The following is a 22,975-nucleotide window of genomic DNA, read 5'->3' on the forward strand; positions in this document are numbered from 1 at the left end:
GGTAGCAGTGTATACCATGCTGTGTTTTATGGAACACAAGCAGTCAGGCCCTTCAGCCCTTTCACAGTTCCATTCTCATCCATGTGCCTATCCAATGACCAATTAAATGCCCTTAACATTAATGAGTCTACTACTGTTGGGGCATAGAATGCCCTGCCTTCTACTGAAGAAACTACCTTTCACATCTGTCCTATTATGATCACCTATCAGATTAAAGCAAGTGGCCCCTCATGCTAGCTATCACCATTGGAGGAAAGACTTGCTTGTCTAACCTGGATTCTCAGGTCTCAATTCAATGCCTCTACCCTCTAATGAACACAGCCTCAAGTCCCTCTGCCTCCTCTCCATTCCAGGCAACATCTTAGTTAATCTCCTCCAGCCTTTCCAAAGCTTCCACATCCTTCCTATAATTCCATGGAGAGAAGTGTTTAATATTCCATATGCAGCATATTCTACAGCTGTGACATAAGCTCATGGTTCTGAAACTCAATCCCTCGAGTAAATCCTAACACCACATGCCTTTTTAAACAAGGCTACCAACCTGGGTGGAAACTCAGGGGTCAATGCACATGGACACCAAGATCATTGCTCATCTGCACTGCCAAGATTCTTCCCATTAATCTAGTACTCTGCATCCATGTTACTCCTTCCAAAGTGAATCACCTCACCTTTCCATATTGAACTCCATTTGCCATGCCTCAGCTGAGCTCTGCAGCCTATGTCCCTCACTAACCCACAACAATCTTAGTCCATCCAGTTGTTTGAAAGGCTTAAGCTGTTGGATACAACGGAGCTGCTGGCTCACTCATTAGAGGGTAAAGTGAGCTCAGTGCTCAGGTCTAGAGTCACATTAGGCCAGTCAATTTCCTTCCCTTCTCAACGGATGGAGAGAATTTTACAACCAATCCATTTCCATAACCTTTCTCCCATAAAAAGGAGTTGGAAAGTCCAGTTTCCACTTTAGGGAAATGTAAACCACCCATTTACTATCCCCTGTCTGGTCATAGCCTCAGGCACACAGATATCCCAATGCTGATTGGGCAAGGGGTTATGCCATTCCTCAAAACACCCTTCCCACCAGTCATTGCCCTTTGGATAGGACTAACCTCACCTGGATCCAAGGCTTACTGGGGCAGTCACATCATGAGAATCCACTACAACTGATTCTCAGCCCATTACAGCACCATTCTCTGGGCTGCTACAGCCTGCACTGACCCTATAGCCACCCACAGCACCACAAAAGCAACCTTCAAAACCCTGGAGTATACCCCACAGCCAGGTCCTCACCCCACTGGATCCCAAATCAGGTTCTATATCTGACACCCTGAGGCCAACTCTAAATGGAGAAAGCTGCAGGCATTTCTCCAGACCCTGCAGAGTCATTTCCCAATGGATGCCTCACTCTGGCTGACTGAACTATAGAGACAGGAACAGTGGGAATCCACTTGGACACTTCTGAAGAGGATCAGAACAGACTGGAAACACCAGCTGTTTCACCCTCAGATGCTGCCACATCTGAGCAGTTCCTGCCATGTTCTGCAAACAGCAATTTAATCAAATTCAGAAACCCCTTTCCAGTGAGGTCGACAGCCCCCTGTACTCACTGGATAAAGCAAACTGCAAACAATATCTTCAATAACCCAATCAATCATCCTGGAAGCTCAATGCATGGATTGGACAGGCCAAGCCCAGAGATTGTACCCAGGAATATTTTAACAAGAGGATGCAGAAAAACCAGCTCCAGACAGAAGACACCATGAATCACTGCTTTATTGACTATGTCATCACAGGTTGATGGGTGTTCGCTTGTGTTTCCTGTACAGGGCCGAGGCCAGCAATGAAGCAGAGATCAGACAGACCACCGTCACAGTCAGGGTCACCAACACAACCAACTCCACACCTACAGAACAAGGAGATACCAATGGTTACGGAGAGAAACAGGGACAGAAAGGGAAACTAGCAGGCAGGCAGCTCCCCACCTGGAGACCTCTCCTGTATCCTTCCTTCAACCTCAGGCAGGGGCTCAGTTGCCAGGTTGGTCAGCCCAGTATCCAGGATGATCAGGGGGCCAAGTGAGGCCTCCCCTTCCCACTTCAATCCAGCTTCACTCTCTGCAAGATCAAACATTTCAGTCAGGGAGAGATGGAGATGGGAGGATCCACAACATCAAGATGGTCAATGTCCTACCAGCTTCAGGACCAAGGTCTCCTTCCTCTGGAGGGGAACAGGATCTCCCTTGTGCTCCCACAGTTCCCCACATGGCAACAGGCACAAATGTCACTGTCAGATTCCTCCAATGGGGTCCAGCTAAACGAGAGAACCAGCCCATCAACCACATGGTGCATCACCTCTCCCAACAACAACATCCCTGAGGGACAGAGAGGGAACTTACATATTCTGCAGCTTCTGGAAAGTACAAGCTTTGTTCCTGGAATCTCCCTGATCCACGGCAGCAACTTTCAGGTGACAGGTGATGAAAATCTGAGGGACACATTCAGAACAACTCAGCATTTAGTGACTCCCTCCCACTATGGAGAAGCCAATCAGCAGCTTCCTCTTACCAAGGAATGCTCATCGCCATAGAAACGAAACGCATCCAGGTCAAACCTGAGCTTGTCTGGCTCCCGCCCGTCTCCCGGCAACACAAAGGATGAAAAGGAGTCCTCAGCTATGCTGTCCAGGAGGCAACTGCAGATGGACAAAGGGCCGTGAAGTGAATGGAGGGAAGCCATTGAGATGGGAACAGTTGGAGATAGCAGAGAGCTCCTTACCCATTGTAGTCAATGATCCTGTATCTCAGGGTGGAGTCCTTGTCTGGGCTCAGTGTAGCTACACAGCGATCAATGTACAGCTTCAGGGGCACGTGATGGACCATTGAAACAGACGCCTCAATGTGAATGAGGTCTCCCAGAGAGTAGACAGTGGAAGAGCGCTCTGTGAGCCAGTCACCTGAAGTATAGGAGGACAAGGGTTGGAGACAGTGAATGTAACTCGCAGTGAGTGACACCAGGAGATCCCTCCCCAGTCACCCATCACGTACCATTCATTAGACGCAGGGAGAATGACAGATGGCCTTCTCCAGACCTGGTGGAGCTGAATGGGATCCAGGTGGGATTGATGGGGTTACTGCTCACATTGCCCTTCCTGGGGAGAGACAGGGCAGACATTTTAGGCCAGGGTCAGACAACAGCAGCAGCTGGGGATCATATTGACGATCAAGTAAAGATTCTCACCTCAAATAACGACACTCAATGGGAACAAAAGCCCCATTGGTTCTCACAATGACAGATCCAGGATAGTTTGGGGTGTGGGTCAGGTGGGTGGTGTAGATCAGGAAATCCCCAGTGATCTGAAAGACACCAGGTTAAGGAATGAGAAACTGATCTGAATGGAGAAAGATCTACACAGGGTTCACAACATCCCATGGCAACAATTCTTTGCCGAGTGTGACAGACTAGAGATCTGGAGTGACCACAACTGGAATACAATAGGTCAGTGGTTGGTGGTTAGTCTTTTAGGATCAATGCAAGATGGTATTGCATCATTCCAAAAATCAGGAATTATTGGAATTCCATATCCAAAGGCCAGGGAATGCTCAGTTGGTCAACAGGATTGGTTTTAAGATCACAGCAGAATTACAGATAGATGGAACAGGAACATGGTGATCTTTATCTACAAGGTAAAACAGGAAGTCTTCAGATTATGGGAAGGGATGACTAACAAGGTTAGTGAAACATCAGGCTTTAGTGAGAAGCAAAAACCAAGTTCAAAAGCATGAATTAACCAGAATGGAACCAAAACAGTTTTACCAACAGGTCAGATATAGAGCTCAAGGACTAGACAAGTCAATTTATTCCCAACAGTCCCACAATAGGGATGAAACTAGACTAAGTGAGTCAAATAAATCCACTCGGAGGATAATAGACTGCTCACCACAAAACTAAGCACATCATTCTGCTACAACAAGACAGCTGTTTTCTTCAGATTTCACTATAGAAAAGTGTCATGCTGGAAAGCACTGATAGAAGGAGCAGTGTTTTGTTCACATTCAGGAATAAGTTCAAATCATTCACTCCTCCACATTATAGCTAATTCAGTAGCTATAAAACATTAACAGAACCACCCATATAATCCAAAGCTTCTAAACCAATGAGAACAGCAGCATATGCTTAGAGATAAGACCAGGTAAGGCCCAGTCTAATCCAGTATAGGAAGCTAGCAGGAGACAGACCCTCAATAAGTCAATGTTCCTCAATGTAACCCTAACTGGAATAAGCTACAACCCAAGCTTCCTGCAAGTGTGGAGAACTCCCATTACCTGCAATCTGCTGCCACACTCATGCAGCCCATAGTCAAAGAGGACAGTGTGGTTCTCAGGGTAGACCCTGGTTGGCTGACAACCTACTGTCCCCAGGGTCAGGTCAGCAGCTTTAATCAGGTGCCCAGTTCCAAATAAATCCAGCTGGGCCTTGACCAGCAGGTTGTGCTCTCCACACTGCACCATCACAGTCTGTAGTGGGGACACACTCACAACCTCAGACACTGGGAACCTAGAACCCCCATGAGAAGGGACTCTCTCAGGAACAGGGCTGGCTCTCACAAATCCCCATGGAAACCTCTGGTTCAAAAACTGCTGCCATGTGTCAGAGCAACAGACAGCTCCAACTAACATTAACACAGGAAACAAACCCCTCATTACAAAATCACCCATGATCCCAAACAACTCAACCATCCCCACATTCCCCAACCAGCTCCTTTTATACACACAACCCACACTCACCTGATACCAATATGACCAGGAGCAGCAGCATTGAACCAATCGACCAGCCCCAATCTCGACAATCTCCACCAATGACTGAACTCATGGCTTTGTTCTCAGGAGGATCGATTACATTTGGGCCAATAGGAGTGGCTGTGAGTTGCTGTGCTGTCACCTGACTGAATTCAGCTCCACAAGATCTCATCAGGAAATCCCCATGACTACAATCATCAAAGGTAGCTCGTTGAGCCTGGAGAGGGTCTGCTGTATTCTGCCCATCCTAACCTGGGCAGTCTGACAGTGAGAACCATGGAGAGATTGTGTGGGAATTAGAAACAGGGTTTGAGCAGAATGAAGGGATTTGTCTTGTACTGTACCTATCCTTGGGAGTATATGTTGGAAGAAGCTTTATTCTGTATCTAAACCTGTCCTTGGCTGGGGCACTGTAGGGAGAACCTAACTTTAAGTTCACTTTTAATTCATAGAGTAGAGGCAGTTTTACTCTGTATTTCACGTTGTGCTGTCTCTGTCCTGGGGACAACTTTCCTTCCAGTTTTCAAGAGTGGAGGAAGCTTTTGTTTCAGTTGTAAAGAGTAGGATCTTTTACTTTGTTTCTAACTCAGTGATGTTTCTGCTTTGTTAGTGTTTGCTGTAAACAGTGTAGCTTTACATTTAGTTTACAAGTGTAGAAGCAGCTTTACGTTCAGTGTAAATGAGCGAGGGGAGTTGTATTCTGTATCTAATCCCACGCTGACCTTGCTTGTGGGAGAGATTGATTGGTTGGGATCATGTTGAGGGTGAAAGTGAGGACTGAAGATGCTGGAGGTGAGAGTCGTAAAGTGTGGTAAAGCACAGCAGGTTATGCAAAATCCAAGGAGCAAGTGAATCGGTGTTTCAGGCATCAGCCTGTCACCAGGAATGTGGGTTGGGAAAGGGGGGCTGAGTGATTAATAGGAGGGTGGGTGTGGTGAGCGAAAGTAGGTGGGATGGCAGTAGGTCAATGCAGGTCAGGGGTGTTGAGGGAGCTTTCCATTCATTTTAAAAAGGAAGATTGAGCTTTACTCTCAGTTTCAAAGAGTCGATAGTGTTTTATTTGTAAGAATCTCATTGCATCATGTCCCTGTTCTGGGAGTGTTTGATATGAACAGTGTTGAGATAGGTTCACTTTCAGCTTAAAAGAGAACAGCGAGCTTTATACATTATCAATCTGTAGCTGTCCCTGTTTGATGGGGACAGGGTAGGGGGAGTTTTTGCTTCAGTGTAAAAGTGTAGAGGGACTATTCCTTTCAGTATAAAGGAGCCTCAGTCTGTAACTGAGCCTGATCTGTACCTTCCTGTGGGAGTGTTGATGGGGACAGGATTGAGGTCTATGGCCTCCAGCTGTGCTGGGATAAAGCTCAGTGTAAACTTGAGGAAAAGCACCTCTTTCACTGAGTCACTTTGCAGCTTTTCACACAACACGGTGTTCAACAAATCCAGGAACATCTCCTCAGCCCCGTTTTGCTTAATTTCTTCCTGTAAGTTTTGGTTCAAACTCCTTTTCCTCTGGATGTTACTGTGCTCATTGTCCTTCCATTCACATCCCCTTGGGGGCTCCTCTCTTGGTTGGTTACTGCCTGCTTATTTTTATTGGTTACTGGGTGGATGTGGGCAACATGCCAACATTTCCTGACCAACCCCCAGCGAGGAGGAGAAAGTGAGGACTGCAGATGCTGGAGATCAGAGCTGAAAATGTGTTGCTGGAAAATCCCCAGCTATCCTGGAGAAGGTGTTAGGGAGAGTGGTACAGGAATGTGTGAACCCAGTTTCAGCGACGTTCCAACTGTGTAACATGGGAGGAAGGTGTGAACTTTCTGGGTGCGAGCGGTCGCAGGTTTGGAAGTTGCTGTTGGAGGAGCCTTGGTAAATTGCTGCAGTGTATGTTGTAGACCGCACACAATCCGTCAGTGTCGACCAATGTTGGAGTGAGGGAATGTTGATGGTGGCGAATTAGACAATGTAGTTTCTATAGATTTCAGTAAGGCCTGAGACAAGGTCCCACACGGGAAACTAATAAAGATAAAATCCCATTGGATCCAGGGTACGTTCGGAAGTTAGATCCAGAACTGTCTTTGAGCAGGAGACAGAGGGTTGTTGTTGAAGTTTATCTGTGTGACTGGAGCAGCGGTGTACCGCTTGGATTGGTGCTGGGTCCCACGCTGTTTGTCATCTCCATAAATGATGTCCGAGAGAGCGGGGGAGGATGATCAGTTAATTTGTGAGTGACACAATGATTGGCCGGGTGGTTGACAAAGCAGAGGGATGTGTTATGTTGTAGGAGGATACAAATGGATTGGTCCAATGGCAGCATTAGTGAGAGGTGCAAATTGGCTTAGGGATGAGGAAACTAGAGAAGGGAACATGTGGTGAAGAGTGGTGTGGGAAGGGAAGGAGGGGTTCCATTTCATGGGGTAGGGATCTGTATAGCAGGGACGGTCTCCACCTAAACTGATGAAGTTTATCATTCCTGATGAAGAGCTTATGCTCAAAACGTCGTGCCTTCTGCTCCTTGGATGCTGCCTGCTGTGCTTTTCCAGCACCACACTGTTTGACTCTGCTTTCCAGTTTCTGCTGTCTTCTCCTTCTCCCCCTTAACTACAAGGCAGACCATGAAAGAAGGAAAAAGGAAGGATAACTCGGGAGACGTTATTAGAGATGTTGGAAATCATGAAGGTATGAAAACTAGCATAAGGACACTTTAGCTAAATATTCGTAGCATCTGTAACAAGGTCGTTCAGTTAATGGCACAAATCATCGCAAATGAATATGATTTAGTAGCAATAATGGAGACATGGTTACAGGATGGTCATAGAACATAGATCAGTACAGTACAGTACAGGCCCTTCAGCCCTCTATGTTGTGCCGACCTGGAAGATCAAACTAACCTACATTCCCTTCATTCCACTATTATCTATGTGCCTATCCAAGAGTCGCTTAGATGTCCCGAATGTATCTGACACTACTACCACTGCTGGCAGTGCATTCTACACACACACCACTCTCTGTGTAAAGAACCTACCTCTGACATCTCCTTTAAACCTTCCTCCAATCACCTTAAAATTATGTCCTTCATGATAGTCATTTCCGCTCTAGAAAAAAGTCTTGTTCTATTCACTCTATCGACACCTCTCATCATCTTGTACACCTCTGTCAAGTCATCTCTCATCCTTCTTTGCTCCAATGAGAAAAACCCTCGCTCCCTCAACCTTTCTTCATAAGACATGCTCTCCAGTCCAGGCAGCATCCTGGTAAATCTTCTCTGCACTCTCTATAAAGCTTCCGATAACGAGGCGACCAGAACTGAACACAATATTCCAAGTGTGGTCTAACCAGGGCTCTACAGAGCTGCAGCACAACTTTACAGCTCTTAAACTTAATTCCCCTGCTAATGAAAGGCAACATACCATGTAACTTCTTCACAACCCTATCAATTTGGGTGACAAATTTGAGGGATCTATGGACATGGACCCCCAGATTCCTCTGTTCCTCTACACTACCAAGAATCCTGTCTTTAATCCTGTATTTTGTATTCAAATTCAAACTTCCAAAATGAATCATTTCACAGTTTTTCAGGTTGAACTCCATCTGCCACTTCTCAGCCCAGCTCTGCATCCTGTCAATGTCCCGTTGCAACTACACCAGCCCTCCAACTATCAACCACTCCACCAACGGTCATGCCATTGTCAAACTTATTAACGCACCCTTCTACTTCCTCACCAAGTCATTTCTAAAAATCACAAAGAGCAGAAGTCCCAGAACAGATCCCTGTGGAACACCACTGGTCACCGAGCTCCAGGCTGAATACTTTCCATCTACTACCACCCTCTGTCCTCTATTGGCCAGCCAATTCTGTGTCCAGACAGGAAATATCCCTGTATCCTATGCCTCCTTACTTTCTGAATGCCCCTACCATGAGGTACCTTATCAAATGCTTTGCTAAAATCCATTTACATCATATCCATTACTCTACCTTCATCAATGTGTTTTGTCATATCCTTCAACAAAGCTTGTGAGGCATGACCCACCACTCACAAAGCCGTGCTATCTCTAATGAAACTATGGTTTTCCAAGTAATCATCAGTCCTGTCTCTCAGAATCTCTCCAATAATTTGCCCACTACAGACATAAGACTGACTGGTCTGTAATTCCCAGAATTATCCCTATTCGCTTTTGTAAACAAGGGAATAACATTTGCCACCCTCCAATCATCTGCTACTACACCAGTGGACAGTGAGGACATAGATCATCGCCAAAGGCACAGCAATCTCTTCCCTTGCACCCTGTAGTAATCTTAGGTATATCCCATCTGGCCCATCTTTTCAGCACATCCTCTTTCTTAACATCAACCTGTTGAAGCATATTAGCCTGCTTTACGCTGTCCTCACAAAGGTAAAAGTCCCTCTCAGTAGTGATTACTGAAGCAAAGTAATCATGAAGGACCTCCCCTACCTCCTCCGACTCCAGGCACAAGGTCCCTCCACTATCCCTGATCTACTTTGACTCTGGCCATCCTCTTGTTCCTCACATAAGTGTAGAATTCCTTAGAGTTTTCCTTAATCCAACCGCTAAAGCATTTTCATGCCCCCATCTAGCTCTCATAAGTCCATTCTTCAGTTCTTTCCTGGCTATCTCGTAACTCTCTGGAGCCCTGTCTGATCCTTGCCTCCTCAACCTTAAGTAAGCTTCATTATTTCTCTCAATTAGATCTTCCACATTTCTTGTCATCCAAGGTTCCTTCACCCTACCATCCCTTTCTTGCCTCAGTGGGACAAACCTGTCCAGCATTATCAGCAAGTGCTCCCGAAACAACCTCCACATTTCTGTTGTGCATTTTTCTGTTCCCAATTTAGACACAGCAGTTCCAGGGTAATAGTGCTGTAATTCCCCCTCTCCTAGTTAAATACTTTCCCAAACCATCTACTCCTATCCCTCTCCATGACGATAGTAAAAGTTTCTCACTATCATCGAAATGCTCTCCCACCAAGTCATGAGTGGGAGTTAAACATCCCGGGGTATCAGGCTATTCGGAAGGACAGACAGACAGACAGACAGACAGGAAGGTAAGGGAGGTGATGCCGCTCCTGATATCCAAGGACGACATCTGGGTGTTGCTGAGAGATGATATTGGTTCCATGGAGAATTCAAGGAAGGAAAAAGTCACTGATAGGTGTAGTCTATAGGCTACCCAAATTGTACATCACATTGTAAAGGATTTAGTAAGGGGAGGTTGTGCCTGACAAACCTGTTGGAGTTCTTTGAAGAGGTGACAAGTAGGTTAGACCAGGGAAACCCAGTGGATGTGGTCTACCTAGACTTCCAAAAGGCCTTTGATAAGGTGCCACACCGGAGACTGCTGAGCAAGGTGAGGGCCCATGGTGTTCGAGGTGAGTTACTGGTATGGATTGAGGATTGGCTGTCTGACAGAAGTTGGGATAAAAGGTTCTTTTTTGGAATGGCAGCCGGTGACAAGCGGTGTCCTGCAGAGTTCAGTGTTGGGGCCACAGCTGTTCACATTATATATTAATGATCTGGATGAACGGACTGGGGGCATTCTAGTGAAGTTTGCCGATGATACAAAGTTAGGTGGACAGGCAGGTAGTACTGAGGAAGTGGGGAGGCTGCAGAAGGATCTAGACAGTTTGGAGGAGTGGTTCAGGAAATGGTTGATGGAATTCAATGTGAGCAAATGCGAGGTCTTGCACTTTGGGGAAAAAGAATAGAAGCATGGATTACTTTCTAAACGGTGAGAAAATTCGTAAAGCCAAAGTACAGAGGGATCTGGGAGTGCTAGTCGAGGATTCTCTAAAGGTAAACATGCAGGTTGAGTCCGTGATTAAGAAAGCGAATGCAATGTTGTCAATTATCTCAAGAGGGTTGGAATATAAAAGCACTGTTGTGCTACTGAGACTTTATAAAGCTCTGGTTAGGCCCCATTTGGAGTACTGTGTCCAGTTTTGGTCCCCACACCTCAGGAAGGACATACAGGCACTGGAGCATGTCCAGCGGAGATTCACACGAATGATCCCTGGAATGGTAGGTCTAACATACGAAGAACAGCTGAGGATCCTGGGATTGTATTCATTGGAGTTTAGAAGATTACGGGGAGATCTAATAGAAACTTACAAGATAATACATGGCTTGGAGAGGGTCGACGCTAGGAAATTGTTTCCGTTAGGTGAGGAGACTAGGACCCGTGGACACAGCCTTAGAATTAGAGGGGGTAAATTCAGAACAGAAATGTGGAGACATTTCTTCAGCCAGAGAGTGGAATTCATTGCCACAGAGTGCAGTGGAGGCTGGGACGCTAAATGTCTTCAAGGCAGAAATTGATAAATTCTTGATGTCACAAGGAATTAAGGGCTACGGGGAGAATGCGGGTAAGTGGAGTTGAAATGCCCATCAGCCATGATTGAATGGCGGAGTGGAGTTGATGGGCCGAATGGCCTTACTTCCGCTCATATGTTTTATGGTCTTATGGTCTAATGGGACTGAGGACGGAGCAAGCTATTCAAAGTTTGTGCGAAGATTTGTAGCTCGGGTGCTCGTTGTTGTGGTTCTGTTCGCTGAGCTGGTAATTTTTGTTGCAAACGTTTCGTCCCCTGGCTAGGCGACATCATCAGTGCTTGGGAGCCTCCTGCGAAGCGCTTCTTTGATTTTCCTCCGGTGTTTATAGTGGCCTGTCCCTGCTGCTTCCGGTTGTCAGTTTCAGCTGTCCGCTGTAGTGGTTGGTATATTGGGTCCAGGTCAATGTGTTTGTTGATGGAGTTTGTGGATGAATGCCATGCCTCTAGGAATTCCCTGGCTGTTCTCTGTCTGGCTTGCCCTATGATAGTAGTGTTGTCCCAGTCGAATTCATGTTGATTGTTGTCTGTGTGTGTGGCTACTAAGGATAGCTGGTCGTGTCGTTTCGTGGCTAGTTGATGTTCATGTATGCGGATTGTTAGCTGTCTTCCTGTTTGTCCTATATAGTGTTTAGTGCAGTCCTTGCATGGTATTTTGCACACTACATTCGTCTTGCTCATGTTGGGTATCGGGTTCTCGTTCTGGTGAGTTGTCTGAGCGTGGCTGTTGGTTTGTGTGCTGTTATGAGTCCTAAGGGTCGCAGTAGTCTGGCTGTCAGTTCTGAGATGCTCCTGATGTATGGTAGTGTGGCTAGTCCTTTTGGTTGTGGTATGTCCTCGTTCCGTGGTCTTTGTCTTAGGCATCTGTTGATGAAATTGCGCGGGTATCCGTTTTTGGCGAATACCTTGTATAGGTGTTCCTCTTCTTCTTTTTGCAGTTCTGGTGTACTGCAGTGTGTTGTGGCCCTTTTGAATAGTGTCCTGATGCACTATAAACACCGGAGGAAACATCAAAGAAGCGCTACGCAGGAGGCTCCCAGGCACTGATGATGTCGACTAGCCAGGGGACGAAACGTTTGCAACAAAAACTTCCAGCTCAGCGAACAGAACCACAACAACGAGCACCCGAGCTACAAATCTTCGCACAAACTTTGAACACTTACGGGCGAGAGACGCTGTGACAAGCCAGGAAATGGGAATCCTGCGCTAACCGACTAAGCGCCATATACGAACAACTCTGGTTCCGACACGAATGCCGAAACAATCGAATCCTTCCACAATGTGTCAGATACAGACCGCCAGTCAACAACCCACAAGCCAGGGAAACAGCCAAGCAGAACGGATTCAGGATGATCCAGGTAATGATCACAGACGCGCAGAACCGACTCCACAAGTACAAACAATAAATTGCGCGCCAAAAGTCGTTAATTTCAAAAACCACGAATCGTGAATGGACCCGGACCATAGAACAGGCTGTCACCATAGGACAGAACAGGACAGCACACCACAAAAAACGGCACTAAAAGAAAAAATGGCCAAACTAACACACAACAAAGAGGACACTACAACACACACCTGGGTTAAAAACCTCTCCCACAGACAGCTCACAGACACGGAAAGAACAATACTGGCCAAGGGACTCGACTACAACCACAGGGACGCCAAGACAGCAGACTTCCTAGCAGCACTAGGATGCACACTCAAGAACAATGGACTGACAGAAGAGATACAAACAGTGAGACAAACTGTCGTACCTATGATAATAAGGAAAAAAACAAACACATAACCTCAACACCAAGGAGAGGGAAGCACTGAAATCACTAAGAAACGATAAGAACATAATCATACTACCAGCAGATAAAGGCAGAATGACGGTCATCCTAGATAAATCTGATTACATCCAAAAAGCACAACTACTTACAGATATCAACACCTACCAAATGAAGGAATTTGACCCCACACCACAACTCACCAATAGGATAAATAACACACTAAGGAATCTACAAAAAAACGGACAGATAACCAGAGCTGACCTACAAAGAATGAAACCGGAAAGCAACAACACCCCCAGATTCTATGGATTACCTAAAGTGCACAAACCAGACATCCCACTCAGACCCATAGTATCACTACCAGGGACACCATCATACAAACTGGCCAAAGAACTACAACAGAAACTGAAACACCTGGTCAGCGGATCCGAACACTCTATACAATCAACACAGGAGTTCTTGGACATCGGAAATATACACATTGACAAAGAAGAAACCATGATATCATTCGACGTGACGGCACTGTTCACTTCGATTGACAAAACCCTAGCCAGAGAAACAATAGCCAACCTACTGGACATACAGAACAGAAAACAGGACGCTGAACCTATCAACAAAGACGGCATACTTAAACTACTGGACTTGTGCCTCACAACACACTTCACATTCAACAACCAGATTTACGAACAAATCAACGGAACACCCATGGGATCACCAATCTCGGGACTCATAGCAGAGGCAGTTATGCAAAGGTTAGAACAAACAGTCCTACCACAAATTCAACCCAAACTCTGGGTCAGCTATGTCTGACACGTTTGTAATCATTAAAAACACGGAAATAGAAAAAACACACCGGATCATCAACGCCACACTTGCAGGAATCCGATTCACGAGGGAAGAAGAAAAGGATAGCCAACTCCCATTCCTAGACGTGATGGTACAGAGAACACCGAACGGAGAATTCACCACAAGGGTATACAGGAAAGCCACACACACAGACCAAGTCCTAAACTATGAAAGTCACCACCCCAACACACACAAACGAAGCTGCATCAGGACACTATTCAAAAGGGCCACACCACACTGCAGTACACCAGAACTGCAAAAAGAAGAAGAGGAACACCTATACAAGGTATTCGCCAAAAACGGATACCCGCGCAACTTCATCAACAGATGCCTAAGAGAAAGACCACGGAACGAGGACATACCACAACCAAAAGGACTACCATACATCAGGAGCATCTCAGAACTGACAGCCAGACTACTGCGACCCCTAGGACTCATAACGGCACACAAACCAACAGCCACGCTCAGACAACAACTCACCAGGATGAAGGACCCGATACCCAACATGAGCAAAACTAATGTAGTGTACAAAATACCATGCAAGGACTGCACAAAACAGTATATAGGACAAACCGGAAGACAGCTAACAATCCGCATACATGAACATCAACTAGCCACGAAACCAGCTATCCTTAGTAGCCATACACGCAGATAACCAGCAACATGACTGGGACAACACTACTATCATAGGGCAAGCCAGACAGAGAACAGCCAGGGAATTCCTAGAGGCATGGCATTCATCCAAAAACTCCATCAACAAACACATCGACCTGGACCCAATATACCAACCGCTACAGCGGACAGCTGAAACTGACAACCGGAAGCGGCAGGGACAGACCGCTATAAACACCGGAGGAAACATCAAAGAAGCGCTTCGCAGGAGGCTCCCAAGCACTGATGATGTCGCCTAGCCAGGGGACGAAACGTTTGCAACAAAAACTTCCAGCTTGGCGAACAGAACCACAACAGCAAGCTATCCTCGATCAGGTCCTGTGTAATGAGACGGGAATAATTAATGACTTCATATTTCGGAATCTTCTTGGAAGGAGCAATCACAGTTTGGTTGAATTTAGAATAAAGCTGGAGAGCGTGAAGGTAAAATCCGATACCAGAGCCCTGTGCTTAAACACGGGAGACCTCAATAGGATGTGGGAGGATTTGGCTAAAGTAGACTGGAACCAAAGACCTTATGGTGGCACAGTCGACGAGCAATGGAGGACTTTCAAAGCAATATTTCAATGTGCTCAGCAATAGTATATTCCAGTGAAAAGAAAGGATTGTAAGAAAAGGGGTAATGTGCCAAGGGAGGCTATCAAATCAAATGAGAAGTCATGGGAAAGCACAACATTGGGAAAGTTTTAAAGGTCAACAGAAAGCCACAAATAGAGCTATAAAGAAAAGTAAGATAGTCTATGAGAGGAATAAAAAACTAGCCCAGAATATAAAGACAGATTGCTAAGGTTTCTATAAATGTATGGAATGGAAAAAGAATGGCTAAAGTAAACATTGGTGTCCTAGAGGATGAGAAGGGGCATTTAGTCATGGGATATGATGAAATGGCTGAGGCATTGTACAGGGTTTTGGGTGTCAGCCTTCACAGTGAAGGACATGAATAACATGCCAGTAATTGACAGAGAGACAAAAGTAGGGGAGGACCTGGAAACAATCATGATCAGGGAAGAGGTATCTTCGGGCAAGCTCATGGAGCTAAGACGACAAGTCTCCTGGCCCTGATGGAAGGCATCGCAGGGGGCTAAAGGAGATGGCAGGAGGAAGAGCAAGTGCACTTGTGGGAATGTTCCAAAACTTGCTGTACTCTGGGGCAGTTCCAGCAGATTGGAAAACAGCAAATGTTTCAACAGGGCAGTAGACAAAAGATGGGGAATTGTAGACTGGTTGGCCTAACCTCTGTAGTGGGGAAGATGCTTGAGTCTGTTATGAAGGAAGGAATAGTAAGGCATCAAGATAGAAATTGTCCCATTGTGCAGATGCAGCGTGAGTTCATGAAGGGCAGGTCACTCCTAACTCATCTTTTGGAATTTTATGAAACCATGATGAGCACGGTGGACCACAGGGAGCCAGTGGGTTTCCAAAAGGTCTTCATCAAGGTGCTGCACGAGAGGCTGCTGCCTAAGATAAAGATGCATGGCATTACGGATAAAGTATTAATATGGATACAGGATTGGTTGACTAACAGGAAGCAAAACGTGGGGATGTGTGCGCTATTTTGGTTAGCAAACAATCCCTCGCGCTGTGCCTTAGGGATCGTTGTTGGGGCCACAATTATTCACAATTTACACAGATGATTCGGAATTGGGATCGAGGTGCATTGTGTCAAAGTTTGCAAATGACACAAAGATGCAAAGTGTGTGGAGGACTGTGAACTTTACAGAGGAACCTAGATACTTTCAGTGAGGGGCAAAGGTCTGGCAAATGGAATATAATGTTAATAAGTGTGAAGTCATCAATTTTGATAGGAGTAACAGTAAAAAGGACGAATACTTGAATGGTAAAAAGTTGCAGCATGCTGCCATGCAGAGGGACCTGGGTGTCCTTGAGCATGAATCCCAAGTTGGTCTGCAGGTACAGCAGGTCATTAAGAAGGCAAATGGAAAATTGTCCTTTTATTGCTAAAGGGATTGTGTTTAAAAGCAGGGACATTATATTGTGGCAGCACAGGGTGCTGGTGGGGCCATAGCTGGAGTACCGCGTGCAGTTTTGGTCTTCCTTGAGAAAGGATGTACCGGCACTAGAGAGGACGCAGAGGCGGTTCACTGGGTGGGTTCCAGCGTTGAGAGAGATGGCTTATGAGGAGAGACTGAGTAGACTGGGATTCTCTTCATTGGAATTCAGAGGAACGAGGGATGATCTTAGAGAAACATAAAATGATGACAGGAATAGATGTGATAGACATAGACATAGAGAGGATGTTTCCACTGGCAGGTGAAACTCGGACAGGTGGGTTTAGCTCAATTAGAAGGAACAGATTTCAGACTGAATTGAGAAGGAACATCTTCACACAGAGGGTTGTGAATCTATGGAGTTCCCTGCCCCAATGAAGTTAGTTGATGTTACTTCAGTAAATGTTTCTAAGGCTAAGATATGTTTTTTTTGAACAATAAAAGAATTAACGGTTAGAGTGAGAGGGCGGGTAAGTGGAACTAAGGCCACAAAAAGATCAGCCAGATGGCCTACTACTGCTCCTCGTTCTTATTCTGTCCCTGAGAAATGTGAAGGGATGCACTTTCGAGGGAACAAAGAAGAAAAGGAAGTACTCAATGAATGGCAGGACACTAGGAAGCTCAGGAACAGAGGGATCTTGGGATACTATTCCACAGACCCCTGAAGGTGGCTGGATGGGTTTATAGAGGAGTTAAAATGACCTGTTGATGCTTGCCTGTGTCAGTTCAAGTATAAAATGTAAGAATAGGGAGGTCATGTTGAAGCTGTACAGATCTTTGATTAGAGGACACAGCTGTAGTACTGTGTGCAGTTCTGGTCACCCCACAACAGGAAGGGTGTGGTTATACTGGAGAGGGTACAGAGGAGATTCACCCGAATGTTGTCTGGGATTGAACATTGCAGCTACGAGGAGACCTTGGATAAGCTCGGAAGGTTGTTCTCTTGGAGCAGAGAGATTGAGAGGAGATTTGGTGGAGGTGTATAAGATTAGGGACCAGGTGAATGGAAAGCAGCTGTTAGACAACAGACAATAGGTGCAGGAGTAGGCCATTCTGCCCTTTGAGCCTGCACCGCCATTCAATATAATCATGGCTGATCATTCCTAATCAGTATCCTGTTCCTGCCTTATCTCCACAACCCTTGGTTCCTTGAGAGCTCTATCCAACTCTTTCTTAAATGAATCCAGAGAGTGGGCCTCCACTGCCCTCTGGGGCAGAGCATTCCACACAGCCACCACTCTCTGGGTGAAGAAGTTTCTCCTCATCTCTGTCCTAAATGGTCTACCCCGTATTTTTAAGCTGTTTCCTCTGGTTCAGCACTCACCCATCAACGGAAACATGTTTCCTGCTGCCAGAGTGTCCAATCCTTTCATAATCTTATACGTCTCAATCAGATCCCCTCTCAGTCTTCTAAACTCAAGGGTATACAAGCCCAGTTGCTCCAGTCTTTCAGTGTAAGGTAATCCCGCCATTCCAGGAATTGACCTCGTGAACCTACGCTGCACTCCCTCAATAGCTAGAATGTCTTTCCTCAAATTTGGAGACCAGGACTGCACACAGTACTCCAGGAGTGGTCTCACCAGGGCCCTGTACAGCTGCAGAAGAACCTCTTTGCTTCTATACTCAATCCCTCTTGTTATGAAGGCCAGCCTTCTTCACTACCTGCATGCTTACCTTCATTGACTGGTGTACAAGAACACCCAGATCTCTCTGTGATGCCCCTTTACCTAAATTGATTCCATTTAGGTAGTAATCTGCCTTCCTGTTGTTGCCAACAAAGTGGATAACCTTACATTTATCCCACATTAAACTGCATCTGCCATGCATCTGACCACTCGCCTAACTTGCCCAGGTCACCCTATAATCTCCTAACATCCTCATCACATTTCACCCTGCCACCCAGCTTAGTATCATCAGCAAATTTGCTAATGTTATTGCTAATACCATCTTCTATATCATTAACAGATTGTAAAAAGCTGCGGTCCCAGGACTGATCCCTGCGGTACCCCACTGGTCACTGCCTGCCATTCTGAAATGGAGCCGTTTATCACTCCTCTTTGTTTCCTATCAGCCAACCAACTTTCAATCCAAGTTAGTACAATGTAGACAATTCCCTCCTAACTGTAGCACACTGTGTGCTGCCATCTTTGTGTGGGACAGGACACCCCCAGGGATGGTGACTGTGGTCTTTGGGACATTCTGTGTAATGTACAATGCTGTAGTTATGGCAGGGTTAGCCTGGGCTTGTATGGTAGCACTGGCCCTGAGATGGTGCAAAGGAGAACCTTGCAGGGCTGCCTGCACTGTTTGTTTATGGTTACTGGGGTAAGGCCACGTTTCCCAGCCAGTTTTATTCACAGCTTTTAAGCTGTTGGATACACCTCAGCTGCGTGCTCACTCATTTCAGTGGGTTAAATACAACCCCATTGCTGTAGGCCTGGAGTCACATGTAGGCCAGACTCAGCAAGAATGGCAGATTTCCTGTCCCAAAGTACATTCATGATCCAAATACATTTTAAACTACCAAAACAGATTCCAGGATCCTGTTCCCATTAGACAGATGGCTACTGGAGTTCCCCTTCCACCTTCATTGGTGCTAATACTCATCAGGTTCTCTCCAAGTCTGATAACAAACTCCCTCAAATCAGGTTTCTATCCCTGCCAATGAGCAACACAGCAATGGCCTTCAGTGTGATTGGCCTAACCCAGTGCCCATCCTCTGAAGGCTGTGGACAGTTTCTATGCAGTTGACCACAGCTTGCTCCATCGCCTGGCATGGCCTTGGTGATGGCACTAACCTCATCTGGTTCCCAGGCTTACCAAGCCAGTCATTGGTTGAGAACCCATTGCAGCACCTCTCCTTGTAATTCATTCACATGCCATCACTGGCGAGGCCCGTATTTATTGCCCGTCCCGACTTATCCAGAGGGTCGTCAAGGTTCTGCTTCATTTCAGTGGGTCTCATGTAGGCCCGACCAGTTCAGGACAGTAGTTACTTTCCCTAAAAAAGGATCATTAGTGAGTCAGATGGGTTTCTCCAACAATGAATGTGTTCATACTCCTCATTAGGCTCATAATTCCCGATTGTTTTAATGGATTCAGATTGCATCATCTGCTGTGTGGCAGGATTCAAACTGCGGTCCACAGAAAGTTACCCAGGGCTCGGGATTCACAGGCCAGCAATAATATCGCTGGGTCCTCACCACACCCATGGTCTGCTCCATTCTCCACTGATTCTACAACCACTTTAACCACAAACCATTCCATCCTAATGCTTCTGACATTCCCTGACCACACCCAGCTCGCTTACCGTCCCTCAGCAATCAGGCTGTGTATCTGACACCCAGCACCAAGGACAAATGAGTGTCTGAAGCCTTCTCCATATTGAGTTCAATCCCTACAGCAATCCATTTTCCCCCAGTGGATGAATACACTCCCTCAATAAACTCCAAGTTGAAATAACCAACCAGAAAACAGCTTGTTTGAGAGGGGTCAGGACAGTCGGAAATTCACTTGGGGAATACAAGACTGGTCCACCCGTCCTGCAGGATTTAACACATTTGATCTTTGGACTGTACGCGAAACGTTTCAGAATTTACTGAGCCACAGCATTGTGGTTTATGGGCATGAAGGGACCATTTGGCCCCTCATACCTGTTTAACTAGCCCCTCAGTTTGAAAAACCCAATATGGATGTCAGAGATCTGAAACTCGCAAAATGCTGGAAAAGCTCAGGTCTGGCAGCAGCTGAGGAGAGAGAAACAGTTCATGCTGCAAATACAATTGGACACTTCTGAAGAGAGTGCCAGAAGACACTTGATACTTTGTCTTTCTCCCCCAGATGCTGTGAGGTTGACTGAGTTTCTCCAGCATGTTCTGTTTGCTTCACTGAGATTGGCTATGGTTCCAATTGACACCATATCCAGAGCCTGTTCAAAGAGCCAGGGATACAGAGTGAACCACCACGCTGATCAAATGCTCTCAGCCTGAAACCAGCAGGCAGCCAACTCCCCACCTGGAGACCTCTCCTGCATCCTTACCTCCACCTCAGGCAGGGGCTCAGTTGCCAGGTTGGTCAGCCCAGTATCCTGAATGATCAGGGGGTCAAGTGAGGCCTCCCCTTCCCACTTGAATCCAGCTTCACTCTCTGCAAGATCAAACATCCCAGTCAGGGAGAGATGGAGATGGATGGATCCACAACATCAAGATGGTCAATGTCCTGCCAGCTTCAGGACCAAGGTCTCTCCTTCCTCTGGAGGGGAACAGGATCTCCCTTGTGCTCCCACAGTTCCCCACATGGCAACAGGCACAAATGTCACTGTCAGATTCCTCCAATGGGGTCCAGCTAAACAAGAGAACCAGCCCATCAACCACATGGTGCATCACCTCTCCCAACAACAACATCCCTGAGGGACAGAGAGAGGGAACTTACATATTCTGCAGCTTCTGGAAAGTACAAGCTTTGTTCCTGGAATCTCCCTGATCCACAGCAACAACTTTCAGGTGACAGGTGATGAAAATCTGAGGGACACATTCAGAACAAGTCAGTATTTAGTGACTCCCTCCCACTATGGAGAAGCCAATCAGCAGCTTCCTCTTGCCAAGGAATGCTCATCTCCATAGAAACCGAGGGCAACCAAGTCAAACCTGAGCTTGTCTTGCTCCCGGCAACACAAAGTTGAAAAGGAGTCCTCAGCTTTGCTGTCCAGGAGGCAACTGCAGATGGACATCGGGCCGTGAAGTGAATGGAGGGAAGTCTTTGTGATGGGAGCAGCTGGAGATAGCAGAGAGCTCCTTACAGCATCATTGACTACAATGGGTATCTCTGGGTGGAGACCTTGTCTGGGCTCAGTGTAGCTACACAGCGATCAATGTACAGCTTCAGGGGCACGTAATTGGCCATTGAAACAGACGCCTCAATGTGAATGAGGTCTCCCAGGGAGTAGACAGTGGAAGGGCGCTGTGTAAGCCAGTCACCTGAAGTACAGGAGGACAAGGGTTGGAGACAGTGAGTGGAACTCGCAGTGAGTGACACCAGGAGACCCCAGCCCAGTCACCCATCACGTACCATTCATTAGGCACGGGGAGAATGACAGATGGCCTTCTCCAGACCTGGTGGAGCTGAATGGGATCCAGGTGGGATTGATGGGGTTACTGCTCACATTGCCCTTCCTGGGGAAGAGACAGGGCAGACATTTTAGGCCAGGGTCAGACAACAGCAGCAGCTGGGGATCATATTGACGATCAAGTAAAGATTCTCACCTCAAATAACGACACTCAATGGGAACAACAGCCCCATTGGTTCTCACAATGACAGATCCAGGATAGTTTGGGGTGTGGGTCAGGTGGGTGGTGTAGATCAGGAAATCCCCAGTGATCTGAACGACACCAGGTTAAGGAATGGGGAACTGATCTGAAATGAGAAGGATCTACATGGGGTTCACAATGACATCATCCCATTGCAACAATTCTTCAGGGAGTGTGACTGGCTCAGAGCCAGGAGACTTCTTCCTCCCAGAGCTGAGGAGTGTAGTATTAGAGGCAATAATCTCAAGGTTAGGGGTTAGTCATTTACCTCAGCATGGCGGTTCAATGCCTCACAGTGTGAGGGTTCTGGGTTCAATTTCACCCTCAGTCAACTGCCTGTGTGGAGCTTGCACATTTTCCCTGTGTATGTGTAGGTCCTCTCTGGGTGCTCTGCTTTTCTCCCACAGTCCAAAGATGTGCAAATCAGGTGAATTGGCTCTGCTAAATTTCTATTAATGCTCAGAGATACGGAGGCTAGGTGGGTTAATGATAGGAAATGCTGTGTTACATGGAGAGGGTAGGTGAGCGGGTCACTCTCCCCAGGGTTGGTCTGTACTCAATGAGCCAAAGGGCCTGCTTCCAACTATCGGGATTCTATGGTTCTCAGTCAGTTGTCAATGGGATACCTGCTGCTAGAGCCTGGGAATGCTCAGTTCATCAAATGGACTGAGTTTTTTTTCTGTAAACTCAACAGAACAGAATAGGGCCCCTAACAGATCAATAAGGCTGTCCATATGTGGACTCACTGGAGGTGAGTCAGATCCGAAAACAATATTTTGCTTCTGTATTTCCTGGGGAGAGACACATGGAAGAGAGGCAACTTGGTGGAAAAGAGGGATGCCTCGGAAACGGTCAACATTGTTGCAGGGATGCCAGAAGTCTTAAAATACAAAGCTAGATAAATCCATGTGACCTGATCAGATGAATGTCAGGACATTATGGGAAGCTCGCTAAGACATTGCAGGGCCTGTAGCAGATATTTGTATCATTGATAGCCGTGGGTCACGTGCTGCAAAACTGGAGGGTGGCTAATGTTGCAGCATGGAAAAGCCACAACACTACAGCTTGATGTCAGTAATGGGTTTGTTGTTGGAGGAAACTCTGAGGGACAGGATCCAGATGCATTTCCAAAGTCAGGGAGTGATTAGGGATAGTCAGCGTGGTTTTGTGCATGGGAAGCCATGTCTGTCAAAATTGTTTGACTGTTTTTTGGAAGGGGTGACCAAAGAAA

General features: G+C 46.5%; 1 protein-coding gene across 1 annotated transcript; it reads right to left on the reverse strand.

Annotated features, from left to right (window-relative positions):
* Positions 1–1,776: 1,776 nt before the first annotated feature.
* Positions 1,777–20,600, reverse strand: LOC122540853 (zona pellucida sperm-binding protein 3-like). Its single transcript, XM_087983342.1, has 8 exons — positions 20,478–20,600; positions 4,319–4,510; positions 3,234–3,349; positions 3,041–3,144; positions 2,772–2,949; positions 2,562–2,688; positions 2,393–2,481; positions 1,777–1,900 (listed from the first exon to the last, which is right to left on the reverse strand). The coding sequence occupies exons 1-8, from the start codon at positions 20,598–20,600 to the stop codon at positions 1,777–1,779; spliced, it is 1,053 nt and encodes a 350-aa protein (XP_087839468.1).
* Between the last annotated feature and the right edge of the window lie 2,375 nt (positions 20,601–22,975).

The sequence above is a fragment of the Chiloscyllium plagiosum genome, unplaced genomic scaffold (genome assembly GCF_037043375.1).
Source record: "Chiloscyllium plagiosum isolate Xiang-an unplaced genomic scaffold, Cpla_swu_hap1 HiC_scaffold_45, whole genome shotgun sequence".
In the NCBI taxonomy this organism is placed as follows: Eukaryota; Metazoa; Chordata; class Chondrichthyes; order Orectolobiformes; family Hemiscylliidae; genus Chiloscyllium; species Chiloscyllium plagiosum.